The sequence below is a fragment of the Pundamilia nyererei genome, unplaced genomic scaffold (assembly GCF_000239375.1).
Source record: "Pundamilia nyererei isolate P.nyererei 1_Seehausen unplaced genomic scaffold, PunNye1.0 scaffold00258, whole genome shotgun sequence".
NCBI classification, from domain to species: domain Eukaryota; kingdom Metazoa; phylum Chordata; class Actinopteri; order Cichliformes; family Cichlidae; genus Pundamilia; species Pundamilia nyererei.
This window is the reverse complement of record NW_005187659.1, coordinates 385,011-404,390: the sequence shown is the minus strand read 5'-3', so window position 1 is coordinate 404,390 and position 19,380 is coordinate 385,011. Positions and strand designations below refer to the sequence as shown.

The following is a 19,380-nucleotide window of genomic DNA, read 5'->3' as shown; positions in this document are numbered from 1 at the left end:
ATAATAGGAAATTTTAGGATTCTGATTTTCTCTGTTTTAAGTTGATTTGGCTGAGTGCGGCTCTACATGTTTTATCTTATAGATATATTCATCTGTACAAGTTTTCTTTGGAATGTTCTGACTGTAATCTGTGAACATGATGGGTAGACAATGTGTTTCTATGCTTCTACGCTTGTTGTCATTCTTTGTCAAAAGCCATGCAGACTGCTGTTGTACTCTGTACTGTTGTTTGACCCCTTTGCAAAGACAAATTAAAACCTCACAAAGACAAGCTGTTTGTGTAGATCAGTTTCTTTCAGATTTCCATAACACCACTGAACTTGACACCCTTGGACTTTTGGCTGTGCATAGCTCTGTCCATAAAAATTACAAATAGAATGGTTGATAAATGGCCGCCCTGGCAGAGTTAATTCATGTGTTTGGAATTATCGTTATAAAATTTAAACAAGATCTATATTATTAAAAGAATGAACAGAGTAGACTGTTTTTGGGGTTTTTTGCTTTGTTTTTTGGTGCTGTTAGGCTCCATCTTATTACAAATTTGTTCTACAGGGCATTAACTGTGAACAGTTTTTGTCTTGAATAACTTTTGCAAAGTAGACAAAAAATTCGTTTGACTTTTTACTGAAGTTAGAACCTTACTGAACGACCTTTATGGTGCCAGAGATTGTCATGATCGTGTAATTTTAATAGTTTTTAAACTTTAGCAGTTGTGGTTCTGATTTCTATTCTTTTATCAGGTTTTCTGGTTCCTACTGTTGTTTACTGTGTAAGTTTCATTCTTTTTCATAGGTATTCTGTTCCTCTTCTGTTCTATATTCTGTTAGCACTAGTTCTCTCAGTCTTCCCTCTGTGTGGTAAATGTCCTTTGAATTTAGCTTGATATTCAGTAATGTACAAAATACTAAGAAACTAAAACTTTAAACTAAATGTTAAAGAGTACAGAGTATAATGCCTGCATTCAAAATATATTAAAGTAAAAGCAGAAAGTAGCAATACAATACGTAAATGTTAGGCGATGTACTCATCTGCATTCGGAATGGTCGTGTCTCAGCTGTCCTCCAATGGTGTCAGGCATTAAACAGTACTAACAAAACTATATTACTACTTTAAGGCACTTCTAAGTTGGTTTCACTTTTCATATCGTGACTATTAGCTTCTCACTTCTTTCTTCACCTTGCAGAAAATGTATGTTAATGACACTGACAATATCATACATACAAACGAGGCAGATGATAGACTCACCCAAAGCCCTGTGTCCAAATCAACGGTCACTTATTTGGCCGAACTTTCAGATTATTTCTCTCACACACAAAAAGAAAGAAAAAAACCTCTCCAAAGTTATCCCAACAGCTTGGAGGACGCCCCATGGGAGTACAATCTCAGCATGATGTAAACCTGCTCCGGCGTTTCTTTCTTCAGTTCAAACTCGAAATCAACACCATGATCCGACATTTAACTCGGGCAGTTCTTGTTCTTCCAAAAAATTTTTTACATTGCGACAAAAACAGGAACAAACTAGTTTTCGCATCCCCGTCAAGCGAAAATACTACTAGTCTGTGTCGCATCTTGATAGCCTGTAGTACTTCTGCATTGATAGTGTACTTCTTTAATCTGGTGTATAAAAAGCATTCCCCGAGATACAAGCTCCGGAAATTCTGATTCTGTGCTTTGCTTGGGTTTTATATTGCATGGGCTGTGATTTTAATCTGTGGCTGTATTCTTTCTTGATGCATGTTTTTGTTGTGAAAGTCGAGTTTTACTTACAGCTGAGCGAGTTCATGTCCTTGAAGGACACTGTCGTCAGCCAATTAGGACAGGGAGCCACCAGGAAGGGACCAATGAAGTGGCCTGGTGGGAGGGACAGAGACACGGTGCAGAGAGACCTTGCTGTGGGGCAGGAGGAGAGGTGGGGAGGTTCTCGTCCAGCCTTGTGAGGTGAACGACTGGAACTGCTAGAGACGGAGAAATACAGAAGTGCAAAACGAGCGGAACTACGAGAGAATCGGTTGCGGATAGAGTTAAGATCTGTGCTCAACTATTAATGTTCTTATAAGGAAATGAAATCCAAATTTGGTAATTCGGAGCAAATGACTGCCGGTTGTTCATCCTTTGCACAGGGGATCAGCGCCCAGCACGCTATAGATTGAAAAACACAGGTTAGTGCATTCCAACTCGGGAGGGACCTGATCCTCCAAATTTCTTGTGGACCTGATCAGTGAATTTTGATTGCACTTTAAGCTTTGTGTTAGGGAGCCTCTGAGTATAAAGACTTTTTGTTCAGTCAATTGCCTGAGACCCATAGCTTTGGGTTTTGCTTTGTCTTGTGATTTTTAATGCTTCATAAAGTTTTTCAAATGTTGTATTGTTGCAAATATATTATTTTTAGATTTACTAATGAGAGTCTTTGTTATTCAAGGTACTCTTTCGTGATAATCAAAACCCAAGGCTCGGACTGAAGCAAACATTATTCTCCTTTAGCATAATGGATATTAACTAAAACATAGTTCTTTATCCTTCACTGTCTGAAAAACCTCTGAACTACTGGCATGTATTGGTCATTGTAAAATAGTCTGTTTGGTCACAATTCACCTGTAATGACTTGTTAAAGGCCTTTAAAAGGAAAAAGAAAACACATATCCTCATCTTGTTTATTTAAGTATTTATTTAATTAACTGAAAATAAAACCTAAGGAAACCATCACTTTACACTCTGATTAATACTGGGCGACACCCACCTTTTTGAATCAAATCATTAAGGATCCATAATTAAGTTCTGATGCATGAAAATAGGATATTTTGTTTAAATACAGTGACATATGGCCGAACAATGTACACAACTCATATTTCAAGACTGAAAAGAAGCTGCCTTGTGAGGAGAAAGAAAAAGACAGCAAAATATAAAAATAAGATTTTATTCCAAATAGAGTACACAACAAGTGTTTCTGAATAAACATTTTAATGTACAGGTTTGGTTAATAGTCCTTAAAATGGCTTGTATGTAACAAAGCAGAAATAATAATAAGACTGTTGTGAAATATAACTCTGGAAAATGAGAAATGTGGAAGTACTGTTCTTAAAGTGAGATTGTCACTTCTATATCGTCATAGGCCAACAGACCTTTTGCTAGCTGGCAAAGTGTGCTTCAAGTGCATTAGCTATGCTAAAGAAACACAAATTGTATTTGTGACAATAAATTAATTGGACTTTCAATTTTAATGTGTTTTTGAGATAAGAGGGGATGCAAAAAGTAATGTAGGCCTACAAATGTTTTAATAAATTGGCTTTGTATTGAGGTTTATTTACTAGTTGGTTGCTTTGAGCTTATAATATATTGTATTTGGTGATGCAAGAGATATATTTGCGTAACCTGAACAAATACTGGTTTACCATCGTTAATGTGAACAAATGTTGAGATATTGTTACAATGGTCACTGTGTAGTTCAAGTACAACTAAAGAAGAACATTCATGGACATGAGTCACTCTATTGTGCTTCAGTTCTCATGTAATGATAATAGGGTTATTCATGCACTTCTTGGCAATGTATTAACATCTGTCGTTCCGTACCTTTCAAAGAGATGCTGGTCATCATAGAAAGAGATTGAGTTTGTCTCTCTTTGTTTAAGGAAGTAGAATAAATCCTGTGATTAAAGCTGTAAACAAGCTTATGATCCATTCTTCTGTATTTTAATAAACAGTTGCAGGATTTTGGATCACCTCCCTACCTGAAACCCACCAGGCCAGGGGGCAACATTTGATATACAGAACAGGATTCGTTAAAAATCCTTAGCTTTTCCATTGGCTTGTACACTAGTCAAAGGGATATTTGAGACATTTGACACTTTGACAGGAAAAAAACTGTAATGTCCACGTTTTTTTTGGCAAATGCGACAACAGACCACAAGAAGAATCAGAATGATGATCAATAGAGTGAGCGACACCCAAATGATTGGAAATGGGATTTGACTGCTTTTACCTGTAAGAGAAACAAAATTCAAAACATAAGATTCATTTAATTTCTCAATCCCATGCATTGTTGAAATTAAACATCAGTAATCTTTCACTTTCTACATTCCCATAGCTCTTCTGCACTGAGTCAATAATCATACCTGTTATCATCAGTGTGATGAATCGTGTATTTCTCCCAACTTTATTCTCTGCAACACAAATGTAATAACCAGCATTGGTAGACGTGGCTCTAGTGATAGTGACAGTCTTCTGGCGCCCCTCAGTGGTCATGTTTGAATTCACTGCAGCTGTGTAGATCCAGGTGATGTTTGAGGGTGGGTTACTGTCAGCACTACAGCTTAAAGTAACATTCTCACCCTGCAGTACCTCCTTGCTTTCATTTCCTTCTTTGAATTCAGGGGCATCTGGAAAAAATACCAAATTTTGAAACAGAAATAATATCCTTCAAAATATGTTATCATCTCAAATTACTTATTTTCACTGTTGAAAAATCATAAAAAGACTATATCATTCTGAAAAATTAAAAACTTAAAACTTACACAAAATTTCAAGATACAGTGTGTGTTCAGCTGTTCCATGTGTGTTGTGTGCATTAAGCAAGTATTTTCCACTATCGTTCTTTTTCCAGAGCTGTGGGGAAACCATCTGTTTACCATCTTTAAACCAGGTGAGGGTGGGTGTAGGTAATCCTACTGGTTCACAGATACTTTGATGTTTATCATTCACTGTGATCTCATAGTGCTCTTTGCAGGTGAAAGAAGGACTGTCTGTAAAAATTATACAAATTCATTTTCAGAGTAAATAATTGAAAACAAAATATTATCTTGTTTTATCAATATTTGGACAAAATATAAAATGATCCAGGTCTGATGCACTCACATTCCACTGTGATATGAACTGAGGTGTTGCTTCTGCCATGACTGTTTTGAACTATAGCCGTGTACTTTCCTGAGTCAGTCCTGGTCAGTGGCTTAGATGAATTAAGGATTTTCCCCTCATAGAACCACTGAACAGTGGGAAAAGGGTTCCCATCAGGCTGACAGGATAACATGTCAATGCTGAAGGCAGCATTTTCAACAACAGTGACGTGGTCTGGACAAGATTCCATGAATGGTTTATCTAGGAAGGAATATCAACATAGATTAATTTATATTTCATAGATCACAGAGCTGTGTCTTAGATCAGAAACATGAAGTAAGTTGGTGGGAATCTTACAAAGAACAACAGCAGTGTAAGGTGGTGAGGTTACATTAGGGGGGAACTTTGGTCCTTTGGGTCTGAGGTGCAGCTCAGCCTCACATCTAAAAGTTAATCCATTGTAATCTCTCAGAGTGGAGATTCTCAGGGTAGAAGATACGTTTACTGGAGTCATAGTGGAGTCATTAAACATCTGTGTGAGCACAGTTTCATTGCCTCTGTACCACGTCACTGTGAGATTTTGCACAGGAGCCACATTGATGACATCACATTTCAGATCATACTCTCTGCCCTCCACCATTGAACCATGACCCATGTCAGACACTGACACAGAATCTGGAGTTTCTGTAAATAAATAAGCGAAATCATTGCTATATCATATTACAAATTTCAATTCATATAGTTTATAACACAATAAAGCATTGTGGACATTGTGGTCATATGTACTTACTGTAAACAGTGATGACTGGACTCACAGTACACTGTGATCCATTAACCAGAGTAACATAGCAAAAAGGACTTGGAGTCCACTCTTCTAGTTTTTCAACCCTCCAAGTGACAACAGGAGCACGCTCAAATCCTGTACCTCCAAATGGAGCCTCCCAGCCCATTCCTTGAACATATCTGACTGATGTGCTGCAGTTGATTGAAACTGGATCTCCAAATTTCACAACAGTTTCAGAAGGTGTCAGTGTTAGTGGGCAACCTGCCATTCACAAGCAAATATATTCAGAGTTAGAGATGATTTGGTGTAAAATAAGACATAAGTCAGCAGTTTCATCTAAATCATCCACAATTTTAGATGTGAAGTAAGAATATATACCTCTTGGTTCAACATGAAGATGGATTGTCTTGGTTATGTTTCCCAGATAATTGGTAGCTGTGCATGCGCAGGTTTTATTGCCATGTACTCGAGGTAAACTGAGACTGGTTGTGTTCTCCAACATGTTTTTCCCATCACAAATCCAGTTATACACAAGAAGAGGGTTTCCAACAGCTTCACAGCTCATGATGATATCAGTGCCCTCAAGTGCATAAGTGTCATCAGTACTATTTTGTGTCTTTAGCTCCGGAGCGTCTGAAATGATAAACAGTTTTTTATCGGTTCTCACATTTACACAATTGAAAGCTGAACAGAAGGGAACTTGTGTTTAATCTTTAAAAAAAAATAATAATAAACTTCTGTTCATGTGTAAACAGCAGGATATTTACTCACAGTGGGCTGAAACTCTGTGTGTTTGAGAAATGGCAGGAAGTTTTGGTCTGTGTGGTCCAAAGTCCAGCTGAGCTTCACATCTGAACTCCACTACATTTTCTTCTCTGCTGATGTTGACTCTCAGAATAGAGGACTTATTTACTGGAGTTTTGGTTGTTGTGTCATTGAAAGATTCTGTCTGGATTTTTTCACTGTTTTTGTACCAGCTAACAGTGACATACTGAACAGGAGCAACATTGATGATGTCACACTGCAGTCTGTACTGTGTTTCTTTTCGCGTCACATTCACAAGCTGTACAGAATGAAAAACTTCTGGATTCTCTGCCAAACAAAGTTAGACAACAGTTAGTTACTCGTGATCGTTGCTTTTAGTTTTCTTAGCATTGCTCTGTATTCATTTCAAATTAAACTTACTGAATGTAATAACTTGAAGGTCCTTGCTGCATTCATGAGACTCATTTAGTTTTACTTTGCACTTGATCGTCACATTCCAATCTGACAGTGACACTGACTGGGAGATAGACATTTGTTCTTCTATGATGCGAGAGGTTTCATTTCCAACTGTAAAGTACAGCCCTTTATGTTCAGCCAGTGCTGTGGTGCAGTTTACAGTGACAGGATTTCCTTCATATTCTGCTATGATCTGACGTGGACTCAGAGTAAGAGGGTTGTGCTCTGGTGGGCATATGCTGTCAGCATCTGTAAATAGACAAGATTGATGTGCTTATTAGGTTTTATTTGTCCTGCTTCACATTTTTTCACACTAAGTATTAATAATAAACAGTACAAAACAAAATCAAAAAGAATCAGTAATATATGGTAAAATGCAGGATATTAAAATGCAGCCACTCATTTGCCTCAACTGTTTTTAAAAAAATAAATATATATCTTTGGAAAGAAACTGTGCTAAATACTGATTAAAACTAATACAATTCATTTTGAAATTAAAGTGCATTTATATGTTGTCTGTTATTTAAACACTATAAATAAATATAGTACTAAATAAGTATACCCCCTACTGCTTTCACAAGTTTTAAGAGGGTTTATGAGGTTTGAAGAGGCATCCACATGCTGCTAATCAAATCCATGAGGATGTTTAACTGATCATCAAGCAAATTCAACCCAAAGTCAGACTGTACAATGCTCAGATAAAGTCCAATAAAAAAGAGCTGCACGTCAGACTCTACAAAGCCTCACTCAGCATGTTAGATGTTTAAGATCAGTTTATATTGTGAACCAGACTGGAATTATAATTTGTTTTTAACAAATGTATTAAAGGTATTTTAATATTGGAAGAAATCTGCTTTAGTAGTGCACTTTCAAACCAGTGTTTTGGTTAGGATGTTTGAAAACACTCTGTATATTTCCTGGGGGTGAAATTCCACTAGGTGGCGTGGTCGCAGCTTAATCATAACATCTCTGACCACCTACACACACACACAAAAAAATTTCCCACAACTATGTGAGAAACTGATAACATTGTAAAGAAAGTGGTTACTGCAAGTCATTGCTGCTAAAGGTTTTTTAAAAGCTACTGAATGATGGGGTATAATTAGTCTTTCACAAGACTGCAAAGAGTCCTGTGAAAGCTTTATTTTTCATCAGACTGTAAAGTTCAATATGGCCCACGCTCTCTCAGTTTGATGAAAACGGAACTTTGTACTAGAAGTAACGTTCACCTCTCCCACTTAAAATGGGTTTTCATTTATTCTTTTAAAAGTCAGAGGTTACATTGATAGTCCTTCGAATTCCATTAGTACCTCATTAAAATGGGAGTATTTTATTTTTTTAAAAACACATATCGAAATTATTAGTTTTAGTTTGCTTTTTTGTGCATTTACCACCAAGATACCGAAAGTTAGGCCAAAAAGAAACTCAAAGTTACCTAAAAGGTTTTACTCCTGTCAACTCAATAAAATAATCAATTTTTCAGATAGATACAGAGTTAAGGAAAATCCCTTTGTACTTAAAGAACATCTTTATTACTCACCACATAGTGAAAAGATGAGTATGAAGAAGCTTAGCATCCTCACAGATAGCATGCTTGAATAGCATGCAGGAGGAATAATGAGATGGAAGGAAGTGAGCAGTGTTTCAGGATCGTCCAGACGATGTCCAGCTTAAGGACCCGGGTTAGATGAATATCAGTTCGATGCAGGAGATATGATGTCCGCCTGACAGGCTGGCAGTATCACATGCAGAAAGAAAACATAGAGGAAATTCAATGCTCTTGTGTACAGGAAACACTGTGAAACCCAAAATACAAAACCACATCCAGAGCCAGCGCTTTGTGAAGTAACGGTAGCTTAGTGATGCCCCTCCCCCTATGTTTTGTGCCATTATTCACTGTTCTTTTACAAAGTGTCTAATTTCTACAAAGAAGAGAGAAATTATGTGAGTTTACAGAGAAATACAAATTCTAGCACAAAAATGCACCACAGAAGGCAGATTTGTCAACCTAATCCATTTTAGTGATCACCCAGTTATTCACAGTCGATGTACATGTCATAGTTTTTATGTTTTTAATAAACACAGACACAGAAAGTTTGTTTCATTCTCTCTACACTTATGTGAGAATCATCCACATCATCTTTTTCTGTTTGCACATGTTCAGAATATAACCCTTTTTATGCTGGTTTGGTCATCATGGAAACTTGTTTGAGGGAGCAGGATCCTCCTTTGAACGCCATCGTGGTAGTGGCTTTAATAGTGTCTAATAATAGTGTTTAATAGTGTATATGACAGAGTTATTTATTGTATTATTTATTTCTTTAGTTATTATTAGTTATTTTAATTAGTTATTATTATTTATTTAGTTATTTATTGTAAGTGTTAATTCCTGGCTTTCAAAGGGCAAAAGGTCACCTATACTGCTCCCATTTTTGACCCATCTTGTCTCCTCTAGATGACTTTCCACCCTCCCTGAGCTCGACTCTGCTCACACCAGACCCACATGCATCAGCTAGTACTCTGCGGTCAGTCCTGCTATGCCCTTGAGTGAAGGGAAAATATGCATTAAGGGAGGATGTACAAAAAGCAACATGCAAATACAGTTTTATAATATGTCAACATATAGCATTTTGAAATTCAGTAGTATTAAATAAAAACATGAAAGGCATTTTATAAAGTTCCCTTACCACTAGGGAAAGTCTCATAAACAACTTCTCAGTTTTGTTTAAATAAGCAATTGAAAATCTGAGTGTAAAACCACGGTGGTAAGATGGGCATAGGAATCTGAAAAAGTAAAAACGTATGCAAAGAGATCAGCCTTAATGGTCTGTCATGACAGGCATGCTCTCGCAACCACACCATGTGCTCTCTTTCTCTTTAGACATTTGAGGAAGTGGTGAAAAAAAGAAAAGAAGACACTGGAGGAAGTGGTGCAACACAGAAATTATCCACACTTTTGTGTTCTATTGTTCATATCCTGTTCTTAACTGCAAGCTCAAAAGGCAAGTATTCTAAAAACATAAAGTCTTTTGTTCAGTGATAATGCTGCTAGCTGTTTTTCTCAGACAGATAGGATCGAAACCAGGGAGTCATTAATGCTACCAGCCTCTGCTGTTTATCTGAGCAGTTAAATAAATTTGACAGGAAATAGATACACTGCTCAAAAGATTAAAGAAACAGTTTGAAAACACATCATAACTCACCGGGAAGAAAATCACAATAGATAATATGTTGGAAATTAAAGGAGGCCACATCATTTAAGGGGAATGACAGTTATCAAGCTATCAAAGTGAAAGAAATGATGTGACAGGCTAGCACATTTTGCTGATACTTTTTTATCTGCAAACAGCAAAAAGATAGTATGTCTCAGTGGGCATGCTTTCTACCCTAATTGAGCATTCAAACCATGTTGTACAACAAGCTTCACTGACACACAAGTTCACCAATCTGTGGGCTCATTCACTATTTTGTAAAAGGCTGCAAAGGTAAACACCTCAATTCTAAGAAGGTTTGTAATAGTACAGCATATAAAGTTCTTTTTTGTGTTAAAAAAAAAACCCCAAAACAAATTCATGATTTGTTTTAGTCACAATACACAGCATTCGTGAGCATATGAGTATGGTTGTGTTTAGCAATTTGTAGCTCCAGGCAAGACATTTAGTGTTAAGAAGAGGAAAATGCTTGGCACCAGGGGTTTGTGTTGCTGTTTTCACTAGCCTAGCAAAAAGCTCTGCCTTGCATTCTCTTATCTGCCTCCAATCCCCATGCCATCTACAACACAGATACTGGAAAACAATCCTGTGATTTTGCTTTGTGCAGATATACATCATGACACTACTAAAAACCACTTGTAATGTTGATTTGATAGGTTAGTGGAGCATTCTGCAACTAAGCATGAGTGTAGATGTGTGTAATCACATACACCACAGATGGTGGTGGTAAACATCTCATTCTCTTTATTCTAAAGCTTCTCAAGGACTCCTTGCTCTTTTTCAGTAGTGTTAGAATCTTAAAAAGAAGGCGACTGGAGTTCTTTAAACTCTAGGAAGTTTAATCATCATGTTCTTTAGCTCTAAAGACTATGACCCGGATTACTGAGAAACTACACAGATACAGTTTCAATTTCCCTATCATAAAATCACAATTATTTTTGTTAAACCCCTTTAATAAAGCTGAAAATCTGCACTTCAGTTACATTTTAATTGAGTTTAAATGTTTGATTGTCCAAAACTTTATAGACCCCAACCATATCAAGTTTCAGTTGCAGCTGTTATAACTGTATAGTTGCCATGTTATCAATAATCCATAACTTGTTGTCCAACTTGACTTCAGTGGCAGATATGATATAATTTGATTTTAAAAGCTAGGGTTGTTGGCTTTTATTGAGCAATGACCTGCAGTTTGCACTGGCGCAGTTTGCAGCCAAGTTTGAAGTGACTGGGATCTAAATTACCTCCAAGTCTGATGCCCTGGCTCTCAGCTGGAAACAAGTTGCTGCCACAAGTGGAGACGCTTAAGAGTCTCAAGATCTCAAGAGCAAACGGATTGGTACAGTATCTGTGTTGATGCTGATTTTGTACTACTCTGTTGTGTTGAACACAGAGCGTGGTGTGTGAAGGCAAAGATGTACTGGTCAGTACAAGTTCTAGGTAGTGACTCAGAAAATGAGACCATGGATCCAAGTGGCCTTTGGAGATAACACAAGGAATTTGGGCATTTGGTAGGGGCTCAGAATAGAACTGCTACTTCTTCTCCAAATTGAAAGAGCCAGTTGGAGTGGTTCAGGCATTAAATCAGGATGCCTCCTGGCCCTTCTAGGCATGTCCTACCACAACCCAGTATCACAGCAAAATGTTTAATGACATCTCAGTCCACCGTGTCCATTTCACGCTTTGGAGATGCAAATCATGATTCATGTTTCATATTTAGACTATTTACATAAGTTGAAACTCCACTTAAGTACCTCAATAGTGTATGAGTTTGTTATGATCCTGTACATGCTTTTCTTAGGTTTTGAAATTTAAGAAATGTGTTTATTGTTTGGGTTTTGATTTCTGTTCTTTTTTTTTTGGAGTTCTGGTACACAAATAGTTCACAGACTGGGTTAAGTTGAAAATAATGTTTTTATTAAACACACAGACACAGATTAAGTTTGTTTTATTCTCTCTACACATGTGAAAATCATCTACATCATGTCTTACCTTTGCACATGTCCATAATTTAACCTTGTTATGTGGGTTTGATCACCATGGAAACTCTCTTCAGGTTGGTTAAGTAGTGTCCACTCTGATACCACACATCATTCATATTGGATTGGGCACATATTTGATACTACCAGGCTCATTTATGATCATTTAAATAACCACATTAATGGGAAAAAGTCAACATACAGCAGACAGCAATCAGATGGGATCAGTGGAAGTGGAATCCAAACTGGTGAGACATTGTGCCAGGAGAGGGAGTCCCCTTGGATTGCTATGATATTAACCCGACTGTAGCTGTTACCAGTCACTGTCAGGTTCCACATAGAAGCTGTTATATTTAGTTCTAAAGTAAGCAATGTCTAATGAATAGATTATGTAGTAGAAGCAATATTGCCTCCCTCTACATAAATTATAGAGGTCAGTTAGTATTTATCTAAATAAATAAATGTATCAGTTGTTCACTTCTATTGCATGCAGTTTATTAAAGTTTGCGTTTCATTTCTTTATTAGTTCCATACCATCACTGCTCACTCTCTTACTATAAAGCTGTCATTTACTCCCAATTTTTACTTGGTGAACGGTGAACGTAAAAATGTGAAGTTCTTCTCTCTTTGGCCTGGTGTTGGAAACAGTGAGTGTGACGAAGGTGTGCTCCCTGGCTCAGCTGCAGGGAAGGGGTGGTGCAGTGAGCTCAAGGGGCAGTGCCAGAGAGGTTGGTGGGACAGGTGTGTGGTGTTTTAGTTAATAAGCTCTCTCGCTCTCTCTTTTCCTGCGTTATATTTAATGAAGACGGAGGCTCCATCATTAGGTATGGGCTGAAAATCAAAATTGCTGGTGATATCCAAATCAACACAGTCTCCGTCTGTTTGGGAAGTGCTGCTTGTAACCAGACTACATGCAAATGATAAATGAACATTCAGGCTCGCCACAGGTCAAATGCAAAAACGTTCCTGGGTACAAACCATGCTGGTAATTCAAATGTCTAAATACCACTGAGTAACTTGTGTGGAGTATCTTGCAAATGTAACAGATGAACTTTTCCAGTCAAAGTGCTGAATAGTGGATGTATTCAAACTGTACTGTAAAGAATTCTTGCTCTGATTTCCCTGATCCAAGGATTCTCCTTCACACTGCCAACATCAATGCCATACATCGTGGTCTGGATGAAAGTGTAGAAGACACAGGAGGAAGGGCTGAGCGGGGCCGGTTTCCTTGAGAAAAACCTCCACGCTTCCTCCCACCTTCATGAATTTCATCAGGTGGTCAGCAGCATTAGATGTGCTAATCTTTGAAGACTTTCTTCCCTTAGATATTGGAGGTAACAAGTTAAGCAGCAGAAGGACGGCAGACACTTCACAGTCCCATACACCCTCCACCCTCGTCAGGATCATGCTGTGCAGAAACAAGCACCTCATCCAATTCTGCACTCTGAGGCAGAATGCAATCTTTGATGATCCTTGGCTTGAAGAGTGTTGGCCACTTGGCGAGTAATTTTGAGCTAGAAGAAGGGAGTAATACAAGAACTTTGTCTCCGGGTGAAAATTGCCTGAGTGTGGCCTCTCTGTTATACAGGCGATGCTGACATTGCTAAGCCTGGAGCAAATTCTCCCAAATCAACCTCCCCAATGTGTGGAGTTTTACTCTCAGGTCCAGCATGGATTGAATTTCATTCTTTGAGGGGCTCGGACCTTCCTCACAGCTTTCCTTAATCAGGTCGAGCACCCCACGCAGCTTCCTGCTGAACAGCAGTTCAAAGGGAATAAATTCAGCCACTCCAACAACCCAGTCAATAAGTTCAAACAGGACCTACATTAATGGTAGGGGGCACAAAGGTGCTTTTGGTATGGTTGGCTGGTTAATAAGTTGGCATTCCGGAAAGGATACGCACCAGCAGCGCACATCCTCTCGGATGCCTGGCCAAAAAAATTGGGTCATAATTCGCTCTTGTCAAACCCCCTATGCCCTGCCCTGCCATGGGGTTATAGTGAGCCACCAACAAGTGGGTGTGTGTCTCCTCCGTGCAAGTGTCACAACTCACTCGATACAGCCTATCTTTTAAAAATACAAAACACAGGTAGGTCAGGGCACACCACGTAAGCACCAATTTCAATCACTTGGTCAAAGGCTGAGCACAGGGTGTCATCACGAGACTGCTCCAGTGGAAAATCTCCCATGATGGGAATTACATTACATGCTACTAATGGTTGTGATCTCATCCCCGCATAGGGTGAGAAGCTTAGCAATCCGGGAGGGGCTCATTATGGACATACTTAAGAGTCCATTCTTTCACATCGAATGGAGCCAGTTGAGGTGTTTTTTTGCATCTGACAAGGATGCCTCCTGGGCGCCTCCTGGGTGAGGTGTTCCAGCATTGTCCTACTGGGAGGGGGCCCCGGGGCAGACTCAGGACACGCTGGAGAAATTATATCTCTCGGCTGGCCTGGGAACACCTTGGTGTTCCCTGGACAAGCTGGAGGAGGTGGCTGGGGAGAGAGAGGTCTGGGCTTCTCTGCTTGGGCTGCTGGCCCCGGCCCCAGATAAGTGGAAGAGGACGGACGGATGGACTCTTAAGTATGTCCATAATGACCACTCCCATTAAAAAACTTAACACCCTCAACTCTGCTACATCCAGATCCACTTCCTGTCTTTTTGTTAGTGCCACCATCTTCAAACATCACACATGAGACACAGGTCTCACTATCATCTTGCAAACCTTCAACTTTCACCGTTGCTGCTATTCTTCTGTCACAAGGAACCCCTGACTGCACTCTCTTATTAATCTTACGTGTACAATGTCCATTGCTTTGGGTGATTGACCCCACATTACCAGGTATTTAAACACATCTACCTTCACTATCTTTACTCCTTGCAGCTTCATTGTTACGCATGTGTCCTTCTCATTTACACACACGTATTGTGCTGACTTTAATTCCTTTTTTCTCCACAGTATTTTGCCACCTCTCCATATTATTGTCCACCTGCTCACTACAGATAACAGATACAGATTGTGAGTATCATAGATTATGAAGAATCCTGCATAAAATACTAATCACCATCACATACCTCTGACACTTAACTTCCTCACGCAGTACAGCAGTTCCCCTCTTGGGAACTGGCCAGATGAGATATATAATCTCTCCACGGGGGTCTGGGTCTCTCCCAGGGTCTGCCATGGTTGCCAGTTAGGCTGAGAATACCTCTTCTCATCCTATCTCTAAGACTGACCCCAGCCTGTGTACAGAGGAAGCTCATTTTGTCTGTCTGCAGTCCTGACCTCAATCTCAATGAACATTTGGAAATCAGCTTGGACATCCTGTTTGTGCCAGAGTGAGCACAACCACTGACTAGCAGTGTGTGAAAAGCTGGTGACCAGGATAAGGAAGCTGTGCCGGGCTCTTGTCTCTATGTATGTTTTTTTCCAACAGTGTAAGATTTATTGCAAAAAAAAACCATTGTTATAACAAAAAAAATATTAAACTCAAATTTCCTTACATGATGTGTTAAGTTTCTAAGTTTTATTATCTGCTGCCTGAGAAATCTCTGAACCCTTACATGCGATTTCAGATTTAACAGCTATTGGTCAATGTGAAACTGCCTCTGTAGTCAGACTTTGCTTGTGATATTTATTATTTTTCATTTATCTTTTGATTACTTATTTTTTAAGAAAGGAAAACACATGACATAATTTTTTTTTAAATATTTATTTAATTAATAGAAAAGTAATAGAAATAATAGAAAATAAAACTTTTTTTAAAAGCCCATCAGCATGGATCCATTGTTGAAGTGGGTGGGCCCACATTTCCAGGAATGTGAAGCTTGGAGTTTTTTATACAAGGGTATGAAATGGGTGTAGAACGTCTTTTTTTAATGAAAGAAAAATAATTAGGTAGCACATAAAATTAAGTTTTTGCTTCGATTTACAGAAAGCAGCAGATATCTTATTTGTTTCCATTAGTTTGTGTCAAAGGGATATCTTTGTCAGAAACAAAACTATAATGTCCATGTTTTTTCCACTGATTGCGACAGTAGAACACAATGAAGATGGAGATGATGATGGCTGCTACAAATGGCAAAGCCCAAATGACTGCAAAAGTGATTTTATTGGTTTTACCTGTAAGATAAAAAAAATAAAATAAAACTAAAGTTTACTTCTCAAAACTTCCTAAAATACATTGATCAATTTAAACATCAGCTAACACTTCTCTTTAGTCATCAGTGTCCTCTAAATGTTCCACAGCAATATTAGGCTTGAAATAAACAAAGACGTGTACCTCTTGGTTCAACATGAACATTGATCGTCTTGGTTACGCTTCCCAGATAATTGGCAGCTGTGCAGGTGCAGGTTTTAGTGCGATTTACTCGAGTTATATTGAGACTGTTTGTGTTCGCTAACATATTCTCCCCATCACAAGTCCAGTTATAGATAGAAGGAGGGTTTCCTTCAGCTTCACAGCTCAATGTGATATTAGAACCTTCAAGTAGATAGTCATGATTACTATCTTTTGTGTTTACCTCTGGAGCATCTAAAGAGACAAAAAGATGTTTGTTATTCGTTTAAATAATTACATGTTGTATGCCTCATTTTCACATTGTTAAATTCAGGTTAGAAATGAAAAAATCCAAGAAATATTCTGTTTTTGTGTAAACAGCAGGATGTTTACTCACAGTGGGCTGAAACATTGTGTGTTTGAGAAATAGCGGGAAGTTTTGGTCCACGTGGTCCAAAGTCCAGCTTGGCCTCACATCTGAGCTCAATGACTTTTTCTTCTTTGCTGATGTTGACTCTCAGAATAGAGGACTCATTTACTGGTGTTTTGGTTGTGTCATTGAAAGATTCTGTCTTGATGATTTTATTGTTTTTATACCAAGTAATAGTGAGATACTGAACAGGAGCAACATTGATGATGTCACACTGCAGTTTGTATTGTGTCTTGGTGTACTTCTTGTCCTCTTTGTGCTTCAACATCAGACCATGATTCATTTCAGAGATTGACACGGTCTCTGGGGTTTCTGCAAATGAAGCAAAGTAAAAAATACATTTAGAACATATGACAAATGGATGCGCTTGTTAGCATCAATATGAGAAGAATGAATGCATAAATGCATTGATATTAAAAGGTTGGGTTTTTCTTGCCACTAACAGAGTCTTCTTCACAGTTCTACATGAAAGTACAACATTTGGATCAGAGCTACAGCAGGTTACTCGACAACATCGTCTTCAAAGTTGCAGTGTCAGCAAACTGAAATTATGCCTTTGTTATACAAAATTAAATAAATAAAAGTATTTTACATCATAGCCTGTTTCATCTTAATTTCTAGTACAATAATGCAGTTTTGACAGATGTACTTACTATAAACAATGATGACTGGGCTCACAGAACACTGAAAATTGTCATTTAGAGTGATGCTGCAGAAAGGACTTGGAGTCCACCATTTCAGGTTTTTAACCATCCAAGTGACATCAGAACCAGGTTTAAATTCTTTGTCTCCAGCAGGAGTCACCCAGGCCATTTCAGCAACATCTGTGGCTGATGTGCTGCATTTGATTGAAACTGGATCTCCAAATCTCACAACCATTTCAGACGGTGCCAGAGTTAGAGGACAACCTGCCATTCACAATACCTTCAGTTAGACATGATTTGTTATCAAATCAAAAATAAGACCCACAACAAAAGAATAACACCCACAACATTAGAGATCAAATAAAAATAAATGTAAGAAATAAATAACAACTAAATAATAATAAAAGATGTGTACCTCTTGGTGTGATATGAACATTGATTGTCTTAGTTATGTTTCCCAGATAATTGGCAGCTGTGCAGGTGCAGGTTTTGTTGCGATCGACTCGATTAATATTGAGACTGTTTGTGTTCTCCAACATATTCTCCCCATCACAAGTCCAGTTATACACAGGAGGAGGGTTTCCAACAGCTTCACAGCTCAATGTGATGTTAGTGCCCTCAAGTGGTGAGATGTCAACAGTACAACTTGTGTTGATCTCAGGAGCGTCTGAAGAGACAGTTTTTCTTATCATTTTCACATTTACATAATAGAAAGCTGTAATGAATAGAACTTTTGTTTAATCTAGCCTAAAAAATACAATTAAATAATCTTCTGTTTGTGTGTTAACCTCAACATTTTTACTCACAGTGGCCTGAAACTCTGTGTGTTTGAGAAATGGCAGGAAGTTTTAGTCCATGTGGTCCAAAGTCCAGCTCAGCTTCACATCTGTACTCAGTTGCTTTTTCTTCTCTGCTGATGTCGATTCTCAGAATCGAGGACTCATTTACCAGTGTTTTAGTTGTTGTGTCATTGAAAGACTCTGTCTGGATGGTTTTATTATTTTTGTACCATCTCACAGTCAGATGTTGAACAGGAGCAACATTTATGATGTCACACCGTAACCAATATTGTGTTCTTGTTTCTTTATTGTAAGGCACTATGTGTACTTGTTCCTCCATCATTTGACTTTGATTCAGTGGATATATTGACACAATGTTTGGTGTTTCTGTGAACAGAGCAAAGAAAAATCAATTTTAAAAATCCATTCATCCATCCATCCATTTTCTTCTCCTTTTCAATTGAGAGTCTTCTATGGGGATAAACCAAGGGCAGCTGTCATTAGGGAAGCGCTAGAGTCCACACTGGGCTGGTCACCAATATGTCACATAGAAAGAGATAATCTTTCACTCCTATGGACAACTTAGAATCACTTCCATGCAGCCTCCACCATCATATCTGAGCATTTACAGTGGCACTTTCAGGAAGAGAAATCATTGCTTTCTTATATAAAAACTGTCAGTTCATGCTGTTTATAATACACTAACAAAGTTGTACACATGTACTTACTGTAAACAGTGATGACTGGACTCACAGCACACTGGGATCCATCAACCAAAGTAGCATAGCAGGAAGGACTTGGAGTCCACTCTTCTAGTTTTTCAACCCTCCAAGTGACAACAGGAGGACGCTCAAATCCTGTACCTCCAAATGGAGCCTCCCAGCCCATTCCTTCAACATATCTGGCAGATGTGCTGCAGTTGATTGAAACTGGATCTCCAAATTTCACAACAGTTTCAGAAGGTGTCAGTGTTAGTGGGCAACCTGCCATTCACAAGCAAATATATTCAGAGTTAGAGATGATTTGGTGTAAAATAAGACATAAGTCAGCAGTTTCATCTAAATCATCCACAATTTTAGATGTGAAGTAAGAATATATACCTCTTGGTTCAACATGAAGATGGATTGTCTTGGTTATGTTTCCCAGATAATTGGTAGCTGTGCATGCGCAGGTTTTATTGCCATGTACTCGAGGTAAACTGAGACTGGTTGTGTTCTCCAACA

General features: G+C 38.4%; 1 protein-coding gene across 5 annotated transcripts in view; it reads right to left on the bottom strand.

The window, feature by feature from the left end:
• LOC102205306 (hemicentin-1) overlaps positions 1–19,380 on the bottom strand; it is a 35,458-nt gene that overhangs the window by 5,174 nt on the left and 10,904 nt on the right. For 2 of the 5 annotated variants that reach the window (XM_013915123.1, XM_013915124.1), the window contains exons 2-4: positions 6,797–7,081; positions 6,383–6,703; positions 5,990–6,244 (exon numbers count right to left, since the gene is read on the bottom strand). In XM_013915123.1, coding sequence (XP_013770577.1) covers positions 5,990–6,244; positions 6,383–6,703; positions 6,797–7,081 — 861 coding nt within the window. Of the gene's footprint in view, positions 1–3,445; positions 3,977–4,109; positions 4,374–4,508; positions 4,737–4,848; positions 5,089–5,184; positions 5,512–5,617; positions 5,876–5,989; positions 6,245–6,382; positions 6,704–6,796; positions 7,082–8,372; positions 8,657–19,380 lie in introns of those variants that run through there. The other 3 variants (XM_013915125.1, XM_013915121.1, XM_013915122.1) reach the window with 3 other exon arrangements.